Here is a 22,788-nt window from a genome sequence, read left to right on the forward strand (position 1 = left end):
ATTAAAGATATTGGGGGACATTTATTAAGCCTGGCTATTGATACGCTGCCCTGTGTACTGCCGGTGGATGCGCCAAAGTTATGTTGAGGAGCAGCCTTTACATAACTTTGGCACTTGCTGCCGCTGATCGTGGGACATGCTTTAATCTATGCCAGCTCCATTGCTGCCGTTGATAAAGATAATTTTCCACACCAAAAATGGGTGTGGAAAATGATAATTGATAGGGGCCTGCCAGCCTGCCCTCTGCTAATGCCACGCCCCCTTTTTTTGCCACTTTGCAAAAGTGGCATGAGTGGGAAAAAGTTGCAGATTTTCCTGCAAAACACATTTGCAACAAAATCTGCGACATAAATACGCCAAAAAGTGGTGTAAGACTAATTTCACACTGGCGTTTTGGTTTCCATTTGTGAGATCTGTTCAGGGATCTCACAAGCGGTCCAAAACGGATCAGTTTTGCCCTTAATGCATTCTGAATGGAAAAGGATCCGCTCAGAACGCATCAGTTTGCCTCTGTTCTGTCTCCATTCCGCTCTGGAGTCGGACACCAAAATCACTGCTTGCAGCGTTTTGGTGTCCGTCTGACAAAACTGAGCCAAACGGATCCTGTCCTGACACACAATGTAAATCCGTTTTCACTGATACAATCTGGCACAATAGAAACGAATCCGTCCCCCATTGACTTTCAGTGGTGTTCAAGACGGATATGTTTTGGCTATGTTAAAGATAATACAAACAGATCCGTTCTGAACGGATGCATGACGGTTGTATTATCTGAACGGATGCGTTTCTGCAGATCCATGACGGATCCGCACCAAACGCGAGTGTGAAAGTAGCCTAAAAAAGATAATAAATGACCCCCATTGTATTTGATTATGGACAATAATATTACAGCTATAGTAAAGATATCCAGATACCTATTTTGTAGTGATCTTTTCCAGAAATATCCAGAATTTGATTTGTCTCTTCAGTTTCTTTCAATGGACACAAAGGTCTAAAATATAAAACAGAGAAATGAGCTGATATGCTTTTTAACTACATTGTATTGGATATGGATAATGTAGAGGTGGCAGATGCGCCCAGGCCCTGATGCCTCAAGAGGCCCAAAGGCCTGTCTGCTGAATAAGATGATAACAGTATTGTAATCTATCACATGGTAGGTGGGTGCCCACTTACAGATTTAGCATTGTGGCTCCGTTCATGTTACAGCTATTCTTTAGGTCTTTCGGACATTATGCCCAGGTTTTTTGCATTCCTAAATATACCCTGACTGTTAATACTAAAACATAACTGTTAGGGCATGTTGACATGTGTTGGATGCTTTGTCGCAAATTTTATCAAAAAAAGGGAAAAGACCTGCACCATAAAAGTGTTCTCCTAAATGGAAACCATTATAGTGTCTGTCAGTTATGTGCCAAATCTGGCACTTCCGTTATTTTTGTTGTTCTCCATCTATTATGGAGCAGAACAATGGAAATAAAGAATGCTTATGTCACAGAGCCCATATTAGCATACTAAAAGTGGAGGAAAACAGTTCATCCCACCTAAAGGATTACACATAGGAGGGCCTTTGTATAGTCTATAGCAAGTCACGTTGAGTCACCCTATGACAGAGTGACTAGCTCAATAAGGGAGACCCTGCTCACTGACCTTCCTCTATGTGCCCCTTAAAATCTCCATCAGGTGTCATTATCTATCAGGTGTCTGATTTTGGGGAGGTGCAGTGAAAGGTCACTGAAAATAAAGATATCCTATCTCAGTCCATGAGATGGGTCTTCAACAGTAAATATGTACTAAATTATGTTACTAAATGATGAGGCTAGCACATACCAGCCGGGCTAGTTAACATAACACAGACCTAGAAAGACTATAATACAATACCGCTTGTATCTCTATGCATTTCCCCTAGTAATCTCTAGGTTCATCAGGAGGAAAATAGTCATAATATAGGTCACAATTAGTGTTGAGTCAATCGAGCTTCGGATCCTAGATCCGAATTCAATGAGTTCAAAACATCACAGGTCTCCGTACAACATTAATATGTATGTGCTCTGGCGAAGGGAGATATTCCCGAAGTCTTGCGGGACTTTGGTTAATAACTTCGGCCATCAATTTTTAAACTTTAAAACCATTTTAAAACATGGATCTGAAGTCGGCTTCAGTACCGGCTGGTACCTCAGTACCTAAGCCGACTTCGGCTCTACATTTTAAAATGGTTTTAAAGTTGAAAAATGTCATCCCGAAGTTATTCACCGAAGTCTGCGAGACTTCGGGAATAACAAATTTCCCACGCTGGAGCCTGTGCATTTTAATAGTGTACGGAGACCCGTCTCCGGCAGCATTAATGCGAAGTTTTGAACGAATGGACTTTGGATCTAGGATCCAAAGCTCGGTTTGCTCAACACTAGTCACCATGACACACAACTCTCAGCCACAGTATGAAGAACTTCAGGGATTTATTAGTAAAAGGCACTCTTGATGCAGAAAGACTATATCACCATTAGCAGAGACGAGTGAATTCCATTTCTATCGATTTGACCATCAGATTCAATTGAGTCCAAACAAATTGCCCCAATTGCCCTTAAAAATCATGTATATCACTCTGGGGTCTCCTAGCACTGTATCCAACCCCTTTCAAGGTCTACCAGTGCACAAGTAACATCAACATCATCCTGCTGTGACTGAGGTAGTGAGGAAGCCATCCAGTCCACAATGTCACCCGTTTCCTCCACAATAATATGTTGTTGAATACAAGAGGTAAAGAACAACTGCTGCCAACATTCTCACTGGTAGATGACGTTGCCCAGGTGTTTCCTCTTCTATTACTTTGTCCACTGCCTTTCTGGCAATGAAAAAGTCACATAGTTTATCTACTAAAAGTACACCGTGTACCGTCACAATATAAATGTGACACTGAACAATACACCATACACACAATAGTCTATGATCAACAGAGTAAATTAAATTGATTTTTAAAAATAGTTTGAAGAAAAAGGTCAATTGTTCAGAGTCCGGTACAATACAGCTATAGCATAGAGCAATCCATCAGCGACACTAGTCTGTGATCAACAGAATTTTTTTAAATTAACTTTGAAATCTTTTTTTTCATGGTCTAATGTACGGAGTCTAGCACCCCTATAACTGTGACATAGAACAATACACCAGGAACATTAGTCTGTGATCAACTGAATTTTATTTTACGGTAGCAGTCAATTACAGACCAGTATGTCAGGTGACGCAGTATCAGTGCCAGGATTCATATTGTAAAAGATTTGTTGTGATTGTGAATTATGTGATGAAGACTGCGCTGATTTACATCAATAAAAAATTAAGTTGTATAGCTTTAAATGCTGCAACATCATACTTGGAAGACTCTCTGAGGTAACCTGACTGTGATAGGGAATTATGTGATGAAGATTGGGCTGATTCAAATATAATATAAAGTGAGTAATATAGTGTTAAATTCTGTACACTAGCCCAAGCAATCTAAAATGGCTGCCACTTCCATCTTACCTGAGGTAGCCTGAATCAGTTACAAAAATGACACACTGACCCGCAAACAGCGGGTCTACAATATGCGGGCACCGGCCATGTGCTCACAGCATCACGGATGTGGACCTATTCACCTGAATGGGTCCACAATCTGGAAGGTGAGGTGCGGAACAGAGGCACGGAACCCCACAGAAGCACGGGTTTCTCTCCGTGCCTCCGCACTGCAAAAAAGTAGAACATGTTCTATTTTTTTGGTGTGTGGATGGATCTGCATCCATATGCGGCAGCCGCACGGATGATGCCCGTGCAATGGGGACCGCAAATAAGCAAAATGGCAAACGTCATGTGTGACAAATCTCTAAAAGCTTAAGACTTGATGAAAACTGGAGTTTTTGTCTAATTAGTAAAGAATTAGATTTTTACAACATCAATTTGCTCATCTTTAAATTTTTGTTGAAACACAGCTTTTCTAGTTCCCAGATATGGGGTTCCTTTCCCCATACTTGCTGTTGCTGGGTACATGCAAGAGACGTGTCCACTCTGAGATGCAATACAAGCAGTATTGTATTATAATCCTTCTAGGACCCAGTTATGCTAATCAGCGAGAATGGAACGTACCATCTCATGAACCAAGGGTTGGGTCATCCTTATTTTCAGCGACCTTTGTATATTGACCTGTGACTGCCCCCCTCCATTTCCCACAGTCAGAGACACTTGACTGAATAAACCTAGGGATTGTTAGGGGCACACCGGGTCACCGGTGATTAGGGTGACTCTGGGTGTTTTGCCAGGTTCAGTGGTGAGCAGTGTAATTACAAGTATGACGTCCCCATTCACTTCTATGGGATGGTTCTGTCTGTTCAAATGCATAGGACGGAACCGTCCCATAGAAGTGAATAGGGAGGCCATACTTGTAATTACACTGCTCACCACTGCATTTGCTGCAGCGAGCAGGTAAACAGATCAGAGAAGGCAGCAATCGTACAAGAGCTGCCTTATTTTCAAACAAGGGTGCCAGGAGTTGGACCTTTGCCGATCTGATATTAATGACCTATCCCTGAGGATAGGTCATCAATAGTAAAAAGCGAACAACCCCTATCCTGAGAATAACTATCACTTAAAAGGTGGACAACCTCTTTACTTAGCATCTCTCTGCTCTGGGTTATAGAAGGGGGGTCCCAAGCAGTTGACAGCTCTGTGACCCCCTTTAAGTTTGATACAAAACTGATGGTTGTATGGCTGTGGATGTCTGTTGTTGTTTTTGTTTTTTTACTGCAGAAGACAAACATTCCTGTTCAAACAATGCAACTTCCCATTTCTTCAATTTAACGAAAAAATTGCAACATACCCTTTTCTGGTATCTTTATTACAAATCTCCTTTTTCTAGCTTTGCCTAGTGGGTTAATAAGGTCTTTGAGTTGTGTGATTTTCTCAGTTTAGGGACATTTTTGTTACTTTTTTTGTCATGTAGAGGTTTTTATCGTATAAAGTATAAATAAAATTAAATGTGAAAAAGAATATATTATGTATTGATGGACTTACTGTGGAGCATGAGGCCTTTTTGGAGAACGATTTTCCTTCCAGTACCAACTGCAGAAAAACACTGAATTTCCTTAGATTCAGGATACACAAAGTAATATGTCAGAAAAAGTCAAATTTATTTAGTAAAAAGGTTCTGTACAGCTGCTCAGGCAATTCAGAAGAATGCTCAAAGCCATATAAAAATTCTACACTCTAAAAAGTTAATTTATAGGTACACATTCCTGTGTCATATGGACAAGAACATACTTGGCAACCACACAACAGTATGGAAATAGAAAAAAATATTAACAAACAAAGTTTTACACTCATTTTTTTCAGACATTAGACTGCCAGATGTCTTATTATTTGTCATTTCTTCATATACAGTCTTTTTAAGTGATTGGGACTAAGAGGATTAGGCTCCAGTAATGTGGCGGTTGTCCCATGAAAAATATTCTACATTTTTCAAACCAGCTCCCGGATCTAAATAATTGCATGTAATTAAATATTTAGTATAGCTAATGAGTTACTCAATAAAAGTTATCTGTACAGCGCCACCTGCTGTTTGTTTTTTCAATTTTTTTTGTCCTGCTCACTGAGAAGGCTGCACATGCTCAGTTTCATCCTTCTACTGCCTCCTGAGCTGTGATAGGGAGAAAGCTGAAGAAGAAAGACACGCCCCCTGAGAAAGGACACTCCTCTTAAGCTGTCAGCTTGATATAAATCTAGCAGAGCAATGAATGGGGAGATCTTTGGATCCATGTGAGGTACCGATCTGGTTCTAGCCTTGTTAGAAAGAGACTTGTCATGTACTATTTGATGTCTGATTTTCATTTTTTACATTAATCATAGGATAACCCCTTTAACAACTGTTGTCTATTTTATTTAATATTTATATTCCCTGTAAACAATAACTCATATAATAATTCTGGATCCTTCTTCTGTTATGACTCCTGCAAATGTATCAAGCAATTATCAACTGGGCATTACTGTTTCCCTTGACAATATAATACTTGATAAGTGGAATGGTAATCTCCAGTTGTCAATTTATTTTCACATTTTCAGGGGTTATATGCAAGAAATGGCTCACACAGAGTTTTAACAAAGGACATTTCATGATTTTTTTAAATGGAAAAGACAAAAATATCTGTGACAGATTTTCTGTTCCATCTTATACTATACATACCGACCATGTTCTCAGAGAGGACCAACCTTCTGTAAGTACTTTTTAAATTAAAATATTTGGTGGTCGCCTTAAAGTGGGTAAACTGTTTTTACTGCAACAGTTATGTCAGAAGAGCTGACTGTAATTCCCAACCTTATTACCATGGAAAAATCCTTCAAAAATGTTTTGAACCTCAACTTAATTTCCTGTTTTATTGCTGCTGCGATTCAGGGGAACCAGTAACCAGTTTCCAGGAAATACCAGGGTTCTGAAGAAGCTTGGTCAGGAAATACTAGTTATAATGGTCACTAACTTTTCACACAACTTTGCATAAATCAATAGTACAAGTGAGCACAATAAATTTTGTTATATGTCTTTTCAGTGAGAAATGTCTAGTTCTCCAGCTGTTTACCAGCCCACCTCCTTTCTAATTGCTTTTCACTTTGAAAAATTTCGTAAAATCCCTGTTCAGGATGGGTCATCTCTGCAGGAGGATCATATTACACATGTCAATGCAAGTCCATAGAGGGAGGAAGTGAACAGGAACTCTGAGACATGTACAGACAAATAGAGACTGCAATAGCCACATATGAAGTTTATAGGTATGCACAAGTGCTTTATTTATAACCATACATGTCAGTACTTCTTTGTAATGTCCTCAATGATCCTGGGGCTGCTTCTGAGTGACTGTGAGACAGCTAGGAAGGAGAGTCTCCTCTACTTTCTCTGTGTGCATAGGATGTCAGCCACCCACCATGTCTGAAAGAACTGAGAACTAGATATTCAGTAAGCAGGAAAGAGGAAAACTGCGAAAAATGCCAGATACAAGTCATATAATGGTCAGAAATAGTGTTATTCCTAATGTACACACTGTTCTATGGATTAATGCAAAGTTTGTTGAAAGCTCAATGATTCTTTGAGACAATACCAACACATTGTGCTTAGACTTACTATGACAATTCACAAATACAGGGATCTATCACTAGAGCTCTTTAGCTGAGCAATTGCTGTTAATGGTATTTTTACATACCTGAAACGAAAACGATTAAGTCTGTTATCTATAATACAATAAACATTGTTATTAACATTTTTATTTTCCAAGGGCATAAATATATGACAAATTGTATTAAATTGTTATTTTCCAGGGTTATATAGACATATTGTCTCTGTTCAGGACCCTCCATGAATACAACAGTCACAGGCTGTACATTTAGACCTCAGACTGGGCCAAAGTTTCATCCTTTCAACAAACCAATGGCCCTAAGCATACAGAGGTGTGGTTTAGGGACAACTCTGTTAATGCTCTTGAGTGGTCCATCCAGAGCCCTGACTTATCAAACATCTCTGGAAAGACCTGCAAATGGCTTTCCAACGACAGTCCTCATCCAACCAGACAGAGCTTGAGAGGATCTGCAGAGAAGAATTTGAGAAAAACCCAACATCCAGGTCTAAACGTTGTGGCATCATGCCCAAGAAGACTGGAGGCTGCAATCACTGCCAAAGGTGCTTAAACTAAGTACTGTGTAAAGTATCTGAATACTTATGTAAATACAAGATTTTAGTTTTCCCTCTTTAATAAATTAGCAAAGATTTCTAACATTCTGTTTTACTTTGTCATTATGGGGTATTGAAAGCAGAATGATTGGGAAATTTATGATTTTTTTACCACAAAGTCACAACATTACAAAATAAGGAAAAAGTGATGTAATGTGATCTGTACAGACCAAGAAGTGGCGCCTATTATTAGGCTTAGTGCCCAGTGCGAAAACTGCATGATTGCATGTTTTAAAAAAAAATATAGATATTGACATGGAAACATTTTAATGTTTAAAATAAATGTGAATAAAATTTTAAATAAAAACATGATTTAAACAATAGGTCATATTCTGATGAGACATTCCCTTTAACCCATTCAAGCGACAGCCAGTTTGGACCAAATGCCGGAGCCCCATTTTTCAAATCTGTTATGTGTCAGTTTATCTGGTATTAACTCTAGAACGCTTATACTTATTCAAACCATTCTGAGATTGTTTTCTCGTGACACATCATACTTCATGTTAGTGGTAAATTTGAGTTGATACGTTTTACCTTTATGCATAAAAAATCCTAAATTTGCATAAAATTCGTAAATATTCGCTATTTTCAAAATGTGACTTTCTCCACTTTTAAGACAAATAATAATACTTCAGAAAATAGTTATCATGTAACATTCCCCATATGTCTACTTTATGTTTGCATCATTTTGTAAATGTCATTTTATTTTTTCAGGAAGTTAGAAGGCTTAGACGTTTAGAAGAAAATTGCCGAAACCCTCTTTTTTAAGGACCAGGACAGTTCTGAAGTCACTTTGTGGAGCTTACATAGTAGAAACCACCCCTATATTACCCCATTTTAGAAACTACACTCCTCAAGTTATTATTTATTATTTAAAACTGATTTTACAAACTGTCTTAGGTGTTCCACAAGAATTAAAGCAAAATGGAGGGGGAATTTAAAATAAAATTTTTGGGTGCAGATTTTCTACTTTAATCAATTTTCCTGTAACACAGAAGGGAAGGAAGGGCATCAGGATTTTCCAACTTGTAATTTTCAGAAATTATTTTTAGGGGCCATAACATTTTTATTTCTTCACCAATGTAGCTGTGTGGGGGCTTGTTTTATTGCGGGACGAGCTGTAGTTTTTGTTGGTATCATTTTGGGGTATATATGTCTTTTTGTTCACTTTTTATAAAAAAATTGTGAAGGTAAAGTGGCAATTCTGTCAGTGATTTTTAGTTTTTATGGGGTTCCCCTTGCGGTAAATATGATATCATAATTTTATTGTGTGCGTTGATATGGTTAGGGGGATACCAAATTTATATATTTTTTTTTATGTTTTACAACTTTTTCAGCATAAAATCAGTTTTGTGTTAAAAATAAATGATATTTTGCATTGTCATATACTTAAGTCCATAGCTTTTTAACTTTTTCACCAGTGTAGCTGTGTGGGGGATTTTGGGATACACACGTCTTTTTGATCACTTTTTATAATTTTTTTTGTGAAGGTGAATTGGGTAAAATGGCAATTGTGTCAGTGTTTTTTTTTTTTTTTTGGGGGTTCCTCTCTCGGTAAATATGATATCATTATTTTATTCTGTGTTGATACGGTTATGGCGATACCAAACCTATATAGTTTTTTTATGTTTTACCACTTTTTCAGGATAAAACCCCTTTTGTGTTAAAAATAAATTATATTTGCATCACCATATACAAGTCCATAACCTTTTATATTTTCACCAATGTAGCTGTGTGGAGGCATGTTTTTTGCGTGACAGGCTGTAGTTTTTATTGGCATTGTTTTTGGGTACATATGTCTTTTTGATCAGTTTTTATACCATTTTTAGTGGAGGTGAAGTGGGCAAAAATGGCAATTCTGTCAGTGTTTTTTATTTTTTATGGGGTTCCTCTTGTGTGTAATATGATATGATAATTTTATTCTGTGGGTTGATACGGTTATAGCGATACCAAATTTATATAGTCTATTTATTTTTTTACTATTTTTTCAGCATAAAATTCCTTTTGAGTTAAAAATCTATTATATTTTTTGTGTAAGTGAGGTGACAAAAACAGCAATTTCGTCATTGTTTTTTACCTAAATTTTTTACAGCGTTTACCGCGCGGGATTAGTAACATGATACTTTTATAGCTCATGTCGTTACGGACACGGCAATACCAATTATTTGTATTTTTTTTTTTTTTAATGACTTATAAATGAACGGATACAAGAAAAGACAATTTTTGGAGTCTCCTCAACCTCCTACTCCATATGGACCTTGTCTTCCTAGATCAAGATTATTATTTTTGTGTATTTTATATTATTTTAAGTCATATCCCTATCCACATTTGTTTGCAGAGCACTTGCCATGTTCTTAACCACATTTTGATGCCATTTGAGCCCTCTAGCCCTTTCCATGACTTTTTTAGAGCCATTTTAGTGCTCCAAAGTTCGAGTCCCCATTGGGGTTCGGGATCAAGTTCGGATCCCGAACTCAAACTTTTTTGTGAAGTTCGGCCAAACCCGTCGAACCCGAACATCCAGGTGTCCGCTCAACTCTAATTGTCACATATGGCCAATTAACATTACCTGTGCTAAAGACTTGTGTCATCACGTGTTTTTTATTAGTAGAGAATAGACTCTTGTTCTGTATATATCTTATGTGGTCATAGATTACTGTTATACTTTTGTTATGTTGAGTGATAAAAGAAACAAAGAAAAATTTATATCCTGAACATACTTACATCTTTTACTCTTCATGTAGAACCAAAGTGCCAGAGTAAAACAAAGAAGAAGAGAGATTGTTCCGATAATACCAGCTATCACTGGAGGGGACATTATGGAGGCTTCTGAAATAAATAATAAAGCTAAATTATAATTTAAAAAGCATAAAAACTAGGTTAGAAAAATGCACTAGTTTTAGGCATAAGCCCTATTATTGAGTGGACCTTAAAGCATACCTGAGTTTTCAATATAAGTTTGCATAATTGCTGTGTTTCTTTGTACAATCATACAATTAGGTCCATATATATTTGGACACTGACACAAATTTTGTTTTTATTACCTGTTTACTAAAACATATTCAAGTTACAGGTATATAATGGACATGGACATAAAGTCCAGACTTTCAGGATTTAGGAGTTTCAGCTCCTTTACATGTAGCATCCTGTTTTTAAAGGGACCAAAAGTAATCGGACAATTGGCTCAAAGGCTATTTCATGGGCAGATGTGGGCAATCCCTCATTATGTCAATCTAAATTAAGCACATAAAAGGCCTGGAGTTGATGTGAGGTGTGGTGCTTGCATTTTGAAGACTTTGCTGAGAAGTAAACATGTGGTCAAAGGAGATCTCCATGCAGGTGAAACAAGCCATCCTTCATCTGCGAAAACAGAAAAAAATACCATCCAAGAAATAGCTACACTATTAGTAGTGGCAAAATCTACAGTTTGGTACATCCTGAGAAAGAAAGAAAGCACTGGTGACCTTAACAATGCAAAAAGACCTGGATGCCCACAGAAGACAACAATGGTGGATGATCGCAGAATAATTACCATGGTGAAGAAAAACCCCTTCTTAACAGCCAACCAAGTGAACAACGCTCTCCAGTATATAGGCGTATCAATATCCAAATCTACCATAAAGAGAAGACTGCATGAAAGTAAATACAAAGCGTTCACTGCACGGTGCAAGCCACTCATAAGCCTCAAGAATAAGAAGGCTAGATTGGACTTTGCTAAAAAACATCTTATGGTACAGCTCATGATCCAAAGCAAACCACATCATCTGTAAAACACGGCAGGGCAGTGTGATGACTTGGACATGCATGGCTGCCAGTGGCACTAGTCCCTAATGTTTATTGATGATGTGACACAGGACAGAAGCAGCAGGATGAATTCTGGGGTTTTCAGAGACATACTGTAAGCTCAAATCCAGCCAAATGTGGCCAAACTGATTGGTCAGTGTTTCATAATATAGATGGACAATGACCCAAAACATAAAGCCAAAGCAACCCAGGAGTTTATTAAAGCAAAGAAGTGGAATATTCTTAAATAGCCAAGTCAGCCACCTGATCTGAACCCAATAGAGCACACATTTCACTTGTTAAAGACTAAACTTCAGACAGAAAGGTCCACAAACAAACAGCAATTAAAAACCGCTGCAGTAAAGGCCTGGCAGAGCATTAAAAAGGAGGAAAAACAGTGTCTGGTGATGTCCATGAGTTCAAGACTTCAGGCAGTCATTGTCAACAAGGGGTTTTCAACCAAGTATTAGTAATTAACATTTTATTTACAATTATTTAATTTGTCTAATTACTTTTGAACCTCAAATTTTTATGCAATCATTTTGTTCACCCCACTGAATTAAAGCTGAAAGTCTGAACTTCAACTGCATCTGAATTGTTTTATTCAAAATCCATTGTGGTAATGTACAGAACAAAAAATAGAAAAATGTTGCCTCTGTCCAAATATATGTGGACCGAACTGTAACGGAACATAGCCTTATTATTCCCTATTTCAGCTGCACAGCTAAATGCATTTCACTCAGAAGCAGGGGATGTCTCCCTTCTGCCAGCACTGTATTGCTGTGACGTGCATTCTAGTGTTGAGCGAGCATGAGGCCGAACACCACGTGTGCTCGAGTCAGTGTATTTAAATCTAATTTAGCCTCTATTTCTATGCAGAAGATCGCTGTACAGTGAGGGAATCCCTCAGTGTGAGTCCATGCTTTGACTCCATATATAGCTATGTCCATATATAGAGTCAGTGCAGTGTATTTAAATCCAATTTAGCCTGTATTTCAGAAAAGTTTCTGCCAGGATTTAAACTCATAACCTTTTGCATTAGAGGCAAAGCACTTAACCACTTGGCTAGGTGTTCTACTCGAGCACCTGAGCACATGAGCACTTTGGTGCTTGCTCAACACTAGTCCTTTCCCTTACTTATCACTGTTTTCAGCTTTGTTTGTTTCAGAAAGGCAAAAGGCTCCGGTGATGATCAGAAGCAATGTAGAAGCAGTTGTTTTATCAGGCTCATAATCTGAGCTAGCTTTGACATATCCCCATTCCCCAGTACCTCTCAGCCGTCTTCTGAGTCTCTGTTACTAGGGATGGTTCGTGCCTGAAATAAGGCAGTAGACTGCAACTTAGGTGGAAGTGAGACCCCTAGAGGCCATGATTTTACAGCTTATTTTAGGTGGGTGCAGGTATATTTTTTAAATGCAGTGATTTAGAAATTTGCTAGTTGCACCATTCTCTTTTAAATTAAATTAAATTGTGTGAAAAGACAGTGACTCTCCAATAAATAAATGAATAAATCCTTTTCTTATTAAAGAGAATGGAAAGATATTTCACTAGCCGTAATTATTAAAAATAATCTTTATATATATAGCGCCAACATATTCCACAGTGCTTTACAATCAGAGGCTTCATGTACAAACAAAATCTTACATTGCATTGTAACAAACAATTCAACAATTAAAACATGAGGAAAGAGGACCCTGCTCACAAGAGCTTACAGTCTATGAGAAAATACGGGTGACACAACAGGTAAAAAGTGCTTTGTACAATGGTCCAGCCATCTTAACACAGTAGGGGAGTAGTTATAAGGCTGCATTAGCCAGTCACCAGCTGATATCTGTAGTACTTTTGAATCCGTAGGGTGTGGTGGTACCTCAGACCAGGGCACTTGCATACTGTTTTTGTTGTTTAAGGCTATTTAATGTTATCTCATCTATTAATGCCTTGTCAAATTTAACAATCCTGATTCAACCCCTGTAGGAGGTTAGGTTTGGATCTGCCCATATCTCAGTCTAGGGAGTTGTGAGTTACTTGAGGATGTGAGAGCTGTTACAGTACTAGCCCAGTGTTTCAGAGAATCACCATCTTTGAGGATTATCTGCTGAAGGACCTTACTTTTTTTTACAGTACTTCGGGAATAGAGAGAGAAAACTAGAAGTTCCAAAGTCTGCATGGTTGAGCATTGGAGTCAGTCAGTAAGATATTTTGTGTTTAAGGCTGATAGAGACTTTACTGCAGTAGATGGACATTGTTAAAACAGTTAAACACGGTCTTGGCCATCACATCTTAAGCCCTGTACCCCTCAGTTGGGAATTACAACCATCATTGCAAGAGTAATATTGGCCACCATAAATTCTGCTGAGAGAGACTATAGTGAGACAGGGGGAAAGTGTACTACAATTCCCATCCTTGCTCAAATCCATGCATTGATATCTGGCAAGATTTGCACTGTGAATTATTTGTAACTCTGTTTTGATACCGGTGGATGTACTACAACTTCTATTCTGCATTTTAGTAATGAGAGACGTTTATTGTACTACAACTGGCCTGGTTACTAACTCCAGCACCATACGCCAGCCACTGCTCCTACAAGCCCTGCCTTGCACCCATACAAAATGTTAACACCAAAGGCACCCCAACTACCACCAGGCAAGGGACCCAATATCAGGGTGTGCCCTGAGGCAGGAAAGAGCGTGCCCTCCTGTTACTGCCAGGCCCTAGGGAGCATAGTTCTGAGTATTGCCACTATAAGAGGGTATTGTAGCCAGAGCAACTGCCACTCCTATCCTTGGCTCCACTCCTTCTGGGCCAACAGTATCCTTCTGTGGATACTGTTGGTTGACGGTTAAAGTCCTGAAGAATGAAGGGGGAGGAAATTGAGAAAAGTTAGATTAAGGGATGTGACAGGCCATCCCAAAAAAGATTTGTTATGTGTTTTTAGGAACTAGAGTTGGGAATTAACCTATTTGCATTCCAGAGAGCTGGTATTGGAGACGGGAGTGAGAGGTTTGGATTATAGGGGCAGCACAGTGGCTCAATGGTTAGCGCTGGTGCCTTGCATCACTGGGGGCCTAGGTTTGAATCTGACCAAGGACATGTGTATGAAGTTTGTATGGTTTCCCCCGATTTTGCATGGGTTTCTTCCACTTTTCTTACACAGTGCTTTGCCTGTATCAGAGGCAAAGCACTTACCCACACAGCTATAGTTATAGTAGAGCTGAGGCCACAAAGAAGGGGTATTTTATATGGGGGGGGCTCTGTGTGGTACTAGTATTATAAGGGGGTTAATCTGTTTCTGCAGTAAAGTATTGGGGAGCACAGCGGCACAGTATTGTGGTATGATGATTTGTCCAAAAGATGCGAGAATGATGGAAAAGTAGTAAACTAAGATTTTTTTTTGTCAAACTGCAGAGACGAAAAATGGCTGAAAACTGGATGTCTGATCTGAAGGTCTAAAAGGAGAAGATGAGGACAGAATAAACATCTACGTCAAAAAGACGTCACTGGATGTAAGAGGTATGTGCGCTGTATTACCCTGGATGTAAGAGGTACAGTACAGACCAAAAGTTTGGACACACCTTTTCATTCAAAGAGTTTTCTTTATTTTCATGACTATGAAAATTGTAGATTCACACTGAAGGCATCAAAACTATGAATTAACACATGTGGAATTATATACATAACAAAAAAGTGTGAAGCAACTGAAAATATGTCATATTCTAGGTTCTTCAAAGTAGCCACCTTTTGCTTTGATTACTGCTTTGCACACTCTTGGCATTCTCTTGATGAGCTTCAAGAGGTATTCACCTGAAATGGTTTTCACTTCACAGGTGTGCCCTGTCAGGTTTAATAAGTGGGATTTCTTGCCTTATAAGTTGGGTTGGGACCATCAGTTGCATTGTGGAGAAGTCAGGTGGATACACAGCTCACATGCGGACCGCCCCAGGAAAGGAAGACCAAGAGTCACCTCTGCTGCGGAGGATAAGTTCATCCGAGTCACCAGCCTCAGAAATCGCAGGTTAACAGCAGCTCAGATTAGAGACCAGGTCAATGCCACACAGAGTTCTAGCAGCAGACACATCTCTAGAACAACTGTTAAGAGGAGACTGTATGAATCAGGTCTTCATGGTAGAATATCTGCTAGGAAACCACTGCTAAAGACAGGCAACAAGCAGAAGAGACTTGTTTGGGCTAAAGAACACAAGGAATGGACATTAGACCAGTGGAAATCTGTGCTTTGGTCTGATGAGTCCAAATTTGAGATCTTTGGTTCCAACCACCGTGTCTTTGTGCGACGCAGAAAAGGTGAACGGATGGACTCTACATGCCTGGTTCCCACCGTGAAGCATGGAGGAGGAGGTGTGATGGTGTGGGGGTGCTTTGCTGGTGACACTGTTGGGGATTTATTCAAGATTCAAGGCATACTGAACCAGCATGGCTACCACAGCATCTTGCAGCGGCATGCTATTCCATCCGCTTTGCGTTTAGTTGGACCATCATTTATTTTTCAACAGGATAATGACCCCAAACACACCTCCAGGCTGTGTAAGGGCTATTTGACCATGAAGGAGAGTAATGGGGTGTCAAGGAACCATGAACCAGACGTACAACAAGAGATAAGTGGAAAAGAAGAAGGTTTTATTGAAGAGCAAGCCGTAAGCAAAGTCCAAACGGATGGCTAAACCGAAGCAGGGTCTTGCGGAGACAGAGGTCAGGAACCAGAAGGGTAGTCAGACGTAGCCAGGATCAGGAACCAACGGGGTAGTCAGACGAAGCCGGAATCAGGAACCAACGGGGTAGTCAGACGAGGCCAGGATCAGGAACCAGAAGCAGCAGCAGTCTTGAAGCATGTGAACACAGGAGGACCAAGCAAGGAACTGAAGCCACAGACCTCCTATATATATGAGCTAGGCATCCAGCTCCTCCCAGTGGGAAGGAGGAGCCGCAGGGTGGGAGGCTACAAGAAAACCCAGAAACCAAGATGGCCGCCAGCACATGTCAAACGAAGGGAACAGCAAGGAGGTAAGACCATGACAGTACCTCCCCCTCAAGGGCCCCTCCTCCGCGGAGTAAGGAACGGTTTCTGAGGGAAGCGTGCGTGGAAGGCTCGGAGCAAGACAGGAGCATGGACATCTGCGGAGGGAACCCAGGAACGCTCCTCTGGACCATAACCACGCCAATGGACCAAAAACTGCACCCGGCCGCGGACCAGGCGTGAGTCCAGGATATTGCTCACCTCATACTCCTCACGATTGCCCACTTGGACCGGACGAGGCCGAGGAATCGAGGAAGTGAAACGATTACACACCAGTGGCTTCAACAGGGAGACATGAAACACGTTGGAGATCCGCATGCCAGGAGGAAGCGCAAGGGCATAGGCTACCGGGTTTACCCTGCGAAGCACTCGGAAGGGACCAACAAAGCGAGGCGCCAGCTTGGGAGTGGGCACTCGAAGGTTGAGGTTGCGGGTGGACAACCATACGCGGTCTCCGACCTGGTAGGAAGGAGCGGGCGCTCGTCTGCGATCAGCCTGGAGTTTCTGGCGCTGCGCAGAGACCTCAAGGGACCTCTGGATCTGTACCCAAGAAGCACGTAGGACGGAAAGGTGATCCTCCACAGCCGGAATATCCTGGGGAGAGAATACCTCCGGTAACACGGCAGGTTGGAACCCATAATTGGCCATGAAGGGAGACGTCCCAGAGGAAGAGTTCACCGCCGTGTTCCTGGCAAACTCAGCCCAAGGCAGGAGGTCAACCCAATTGTCTTGGTGATCGGAGACATAGCAACGAAGGAATTGCTCCAAGGCCTGATTGGATCGTTCTGCGGTCCCATTGGACTGAGGGTGGTAGGCCGAGGAGAAAGAGAGATGAATCCCCAACTGGGAGCAAAAGGCGCGCCAGAACCTGGACACAAACTGACTCCCCCGATCCGACACAATCTCCTTGGGCAAACCGTGCAACCGGAAGACCTCCCTGGCAAAAATCGAGGCCAACTCTTGTGCAGAGGGTAACTTCTTGAGAGGAACACAGTGGCACATTTTGGAAAACCGATCCACTATCATGAGAATGACCGTATGGCCTCGGGATGCAGGGAGGTCCACAATGAAATCCATCCCCAGGTGTGACCATGGACGCTCCCCGGTGGCTATGGGTTGCAAAAGGCCCAACGGAAGGTGCCGAGGGGACTTACTCTGGGCACAAACGGAGCATGCCGCTACATATGCGGCGATGTCGGAACGTAGGGAAGGCCACCAGAACAGACGTGAAACAGCCCAGGACAGCTGATTCTTTCCAGGATGCCCCGCGGCCTTGGAGTTATGGTAGGTTCGCAACAACCGAGTGCGCAACTTCTCAGGCACAAAACACCTGCCGTTGGGTCTCCCAGAGGGAGCACCAGATTGAGCCGCCAAAATCTGCTCACCCAGGGGAGAGGTCAGGCTGGTGCGAATGGCGGCCAGGATCTGATTCGGAGGTATGACCGAAGTCGGAATCGACTCCTCCCCGGACAGCTCGGAGTACTGCCGAGATAAGGCATCCGCTCTGATGTTCTTGGAACCGGGTAGGTAGGAGACCACGTAATTAAAACGTGACAAGAACAGAGCCCATCTGGCCTGACGTGGTGTCAATCTCTTGGCCTCAGAGAGGTAGGTCAGATTCTTGTGGTCCGTCAGGATGAGAACCGGAACCACCGAGCCCTCGAGCAAGTGCCTCCATTCTTTAAGGGCCTGCACGATGGCCAATAACTCCCTGTCACCAATCTGATAGTTGCACTCCGCGGAAGACAGTTTCCGGGAGTAAAACCCACAAGGAAGCAGAGGACCCTCCGGTGTTCTACGCTGAGACAGGAGGGCGCCTACTCCCGTCTCAGACGCGTCCACCTCGAGGACAAACGGCAACCCAGGGTTGGGATGCGACAGAATCGGAGCCGACACAAATGCGGACTTTAGAGCCTCAAAAGCTCGGATGGCCTCGGGCGGCCAGACCTGGGGATTACTTCCCTTCCTGGTCAGATCCGTGAGAGGCTTGGCTAGCATGGAAAAGTCCCTGATGAACTTCCGATAATAATTGGCGAAGCCCAAAAAGCGCTGCAGGGCACGAAGACCACTGGGCTGGGGCCACTGTAAGACAGCCGAAACCTTCTCAGGATCCATGGAGAACCCCTCAGCGGAAATGATGTAACCTAAGAAGGTTACCTGGGATCGGTGAAATTCACATTTCTCAAGCTTACCGAACAGCTTGTTCTCTCGTAACCTTTGCAACACTCGTCTGACATCCAGAATGTGGGCCTCCATGGATTCAGAATATACCAAGATGTCATCCAAATAGACCACCACACACTGCTGCAACAGGTCACGGAAAACATCGTTGATGAATTCCTGGAAGACTGCGGGCGCATTGCACAACCCAAAGGGCATAACCAAGGATTCATAATGACCGGTCCTGGTGTTAAACGCGGTCTTCCACTCATCGCCCGCCTTGATCCTTACCAGGTTATATGCCGCCCTCAGGTCGAGTTTGGTAAAGACCGTGGCCCCTTTGAGGCGATCGAACAGCTCGGAAATCAAGGGTATCGGGTAAGCGTTCTTGATCGTGATGCGATTGAGACCCCTGTAATCGATGCAAGGCCTCAACTCACCGCCCTTCTTTTTCACAAAGAAAAATCCAGCCCCTGCCGGGGACGAGGATTTGCGAATGTGTCCGCGTGAAAGCGCCTCCCTCACGTACTCCTCCATGGCCTCATTCTCCGCTACCGACAGTGGATAGACTTTGCCACGAGGAGGAACGGCACCAGATTGTAACTCTATGGCACAATCGTATGGGCGGTGCGGAGGTAGGGCAACCGCACGCACCTTATCGAATACATCCCGGTACTCCTCGTATTCAGGAGGCAACAGAGAGTCCGAGGAAGTACTCAGCAACTTGACAGGCCCATGGATGCAACTAGCCCCACACTGCGGTGACCACGAGAGGATCTCGGCCGATTTCCAATCGAAAGTCGGATTATGCTTCTGGAGCCAGGGGTACCCCAAGACCACCGAGTAGTGTGGAGACGAAATCACCTGGAGACAGACCGACTCTCTGTGAACGGCACCAATGACCATCCCCACTGGAAGGGTCTCATGAGTCACGTGTGGCGGCAGAAGGGGTCTGCCGTCTATCGCCTCAAGAGCCAGTGGGGAACCTCGAGGCTGCAGAGGAATGGAATTGGCGGCAGCGAACACACTATCAATGAACAAACCACCAGCACCAGAGTCCACCAACGCCTGGGTCGTCACCGAGCCCCCGACCCAGGAGAGGACAACAGTAATCAGTGGTTTGTCAACACGGGAAACCGGGGACGAGGAGACTCCACCCAAGATCTGCCCCCGACAGGACCTCAGGTGCGAGCGTTCTCCCGGACGGTTCGGACATGCCAACCGAAAATGCCCACCGAGACCACAGTACATGCATCGGCCCTCGCGTCTCCGGAGTGCCCTCTCCCCCTCGGACAGGCGAGCAAACCCCCGCTGCATGGGTTCACCCCCAGACAAGTCATCCCCAGGAGGCGTGGGAGGAGAGGGAGGCACTGGGTGGGACAGCAAACGTAGGCGCCAATCTGTTAGGAGACCTCCGCAGGCTCTCCTTAAAGGAAGGTCTCTCCCTGAGTCTGGTGTCAATCAAAATCAGGAAAGAAATAAGAGACTCGAGCTCCACTGGTAGGTCCTTAGCTGCAACCTCATCCTTCAAGGCATCCGAGAGACCATGAGAGAAAGCAGCGACCAGAGCCTCATTATTCCAGCCCACCTCTGCTGCCAGGGTACGAAACTCAATGGCGTATTCAGCTACGGATCGTGAACCCTGTCTGATGGACATAAGGAGCTTCGCAGCAGAGGCAGCACGAGCCGGCACATCGAATACCTTCCGAAGAGAAGCAACAAAACCGGAAAACTCGGCAACCACCGGATTGTTGTTCTCCCATAAAGGGCTGGCCCAGGCCAAGGCCTTGTCCGAGAGCAGCGAGATCAAGAAGCCCACCTTTGATCTCTCAGTAGGAAAGGCATGTGGCAGCAACTCGAAGTAAATGCCCACCTGGTTAAGGAAACCTCGGCACTGAGTTGGCTCTCCCCCAAAGCGCTGTGGAAGGGGGGCAGAACCGGTCATACCCCGAAACACCACAGGCGCAGCAACAGGTGTCGGGGTAGACTCTGGCGCAACAACCGGAGCGGCAGTAGGAGCGGGCCCAGGAGCGACAACCGACCCATCGGCAACGGAAGCTAAATGAGCCGTGCGTTCAAGCAGGGTTTGCAACGCCACAGCGAACCGACCCAACAGGTGATCCTGCTGATCAAGTCTGGCAACCAGCGTAGGTAGCGAGGGTGGCCCTGTACCGTCAGAACTCATGGCTTGGTCCTAATGTCAAGGAACCATGAACCAGACGTACAACAAGAGATAAGTGGAAAAGAAGAAGGTTTTATTGAAGAGCAAGCCGTAAGCAAAGTCCAAACGGATGGCTAAACCGAAGCAGGGTCTTGCGGAGACAGAGGTCAGGAACCAGAAGGGTAGTCAGACGTAGCCAGGATCAGGAACCAACGGGGTAGTCAGACGAAGCCGGAATCAGGAACCAACGGGGTAGTCAGACGAGGCCAGGATCAGGAACCAGAAGCAGCAGCAGTCTTGAAGCATGTGAACACAGGAGGACCAAGCAAGGAACTGAAGCCACAGACCTCCTATATATATGAGCTAGGCATCCAGCTCCTCCCAGTGGGAAGGAGGAGCCGCAGGGTGGGAGGCTACAAGAAAACCCAGAAACCAAGATGGCCGCCAGCACATGTCAAACGAAGGGAACAGCAAGGAGGTAAGACCATGACATGGGGTGCTGCGCCAGATGACCTGGCCTCACAGTCACCGGACCTGAACCCAATCAAGATGGTTTGGGGTGAGCTGGACCGCAGAGTGAAGGCAAAAGGGCCAACAAGTGCTAAGCATCTCTGGGAACTCCTTCAAGACTGTTGGAAGACCATTTCAGGTGACTACCTCTTGAAGCTCATCAAGAGAATGCCAAGAGTGTGCAAAGCAGTAATCAAAGCAAAAGGTGGCTACTTTGAAGAACCTAGAATATGACATATTTTTAGTTGTTTCACACTTTTTTGTTATGTATATAATTCCACATGTGTTAATTCATAGTTTTGATGCCTTCAGTGTGAATCTACAATTTTCCTAGTCATGAAAATAAAGAAAACTCTTTGAATGAGAAGATGTTTCCAAATTTTTGGTCTTTACTGTATGTGCGTTGTATTACCCTGGATGTAAGAGGTATGGGGCGCTGCATTACCATGTATTTCCAATTTTTTTCGAATCCAAATCCGAATACTTTGTTAAAAAAGGACTCTTTATTTTTACATATTAAAAGAATATTGAGTTTGGATCACTTTGTTTCTTACACCGTTCACACAATTCTTATGTATAGGATTCAAAATCGGATTCGAAAAAATTGGATTTGTCCCACCTCTACTTTAAAGTAAAGTTCTTTGATTATTCTTAGTTCTGACCCAATTGGATGGGATAATGGTCTACTGTAGTGTTTCCCTACCAGGATGCCTCCAGCTGTTGCAAAACTACATTTCCCAACATGCCCTGACAGCCAAACGCTGTATGGGCATGCTGAGAGTTGTAGTTTTGCAACAGCTGGAAGCATCCTGGTAGGGAAAAGCTGGTCTACGGTGATAATATGAACAATGGGGGTTCTACAAAAGAGCTATTGTGGGGCAAAGTTCATATTCGTGTTTACACACGTGTTTTAAAATGAATGCTTTCCCCTTTTATAAACAAGTAAATAATGACGCAATGCTGTGGGGCTGGTATGCAACTTTTTCCAGGGCTGGTTTTTATCCCCAGTCCGGCCCTGATAGCAGCCACAGCAACATGCTGGAGATGACGGTGTCATCCAGTGGTCATATTTTGACTTACAATCCAGCTGAACTGGTTGTCTCGCTCTTCCACATCATCAAGTGACAACAGATACACACAGCCAGGAATCGGTGGGTTCCTCTGACACCACGCTTAGTTGGCATGGCCCAGAAACAACCTTTTTTCTTTACTGAAGGGTGCTGTATGCTTTTCTTTTTGTTTACCAGAAGACATTAGCTATGCACAGTGAATGTAGATGGCGATAAATTACACCTGTAATACTGACGTCACAGTACCTACCAAATGGATTAACTATAAATGTGGGAGCACTAGATCGTAATGCACGTATCCAATGGCTTAGGGGGGGGGGGGGGGGCGTCCCCCATGTGCCAGTCT

General features: G+C 43.0%; 1 protein-coding gene across 9 annotated transcripts in view; it reads right to left on the reverse strand.

Annotated features, from left to right (window-relative positions):
• The window catches only part of LOC122923850 (Fc receptor-like protein 5), a 159,601-nt gene that overhangs the window by 6,722 nt on the left and 130,091 nt on the right, over positions 1 to 22,788 (reverse strand). For 6 of the 9 annotated variants that reach the window (XM_044274700.1, XM_044274741.1, XM_044274751.1 and 3 more), the window contains 4 exons: positions 10,454 to 10,558; positions 7,206 to 7,233; positions 5,032 to 5,079; positions 915 to 991 (listed from right to left, as the gene is read on the reverse strand). In XM_044274700.1, the coding sequence (XP_044130635.1) occupies positions 915 to 991; positions 5,032 to 5,079; positions 7,206 to 7,233; positions 10,454 to 10,558 (258 nt within the window). Of the gene's footprint in view, positions 1 to 914; positions 992 to 5,031; positions 5,102 to 6,093; positions 6,944 to 7,205; positions 7,234 to 10,453; positions 10,559 to 22,788 lie in introns of those variants that run through there. The other 3 variants (XR_006387337.1, XM_044274726.1, XM_044274733.1) reach the window with 3 other exon arrangements.

Source organism: Bufo gargarizans, chromosome 1 (assembly GCF_014858855.1).
Source record: "Bufo gargarizans isolate SCDJY-AF-19 chromosome 1, ASM1485885v1, whole genome shotgun sequence".
Classification (NCBI taxonomy): Eukaryota; Metazoa; Chordata; class Amphibia; order Anura; family Bufonidae; genus Bufo; species Bufo gargarizans.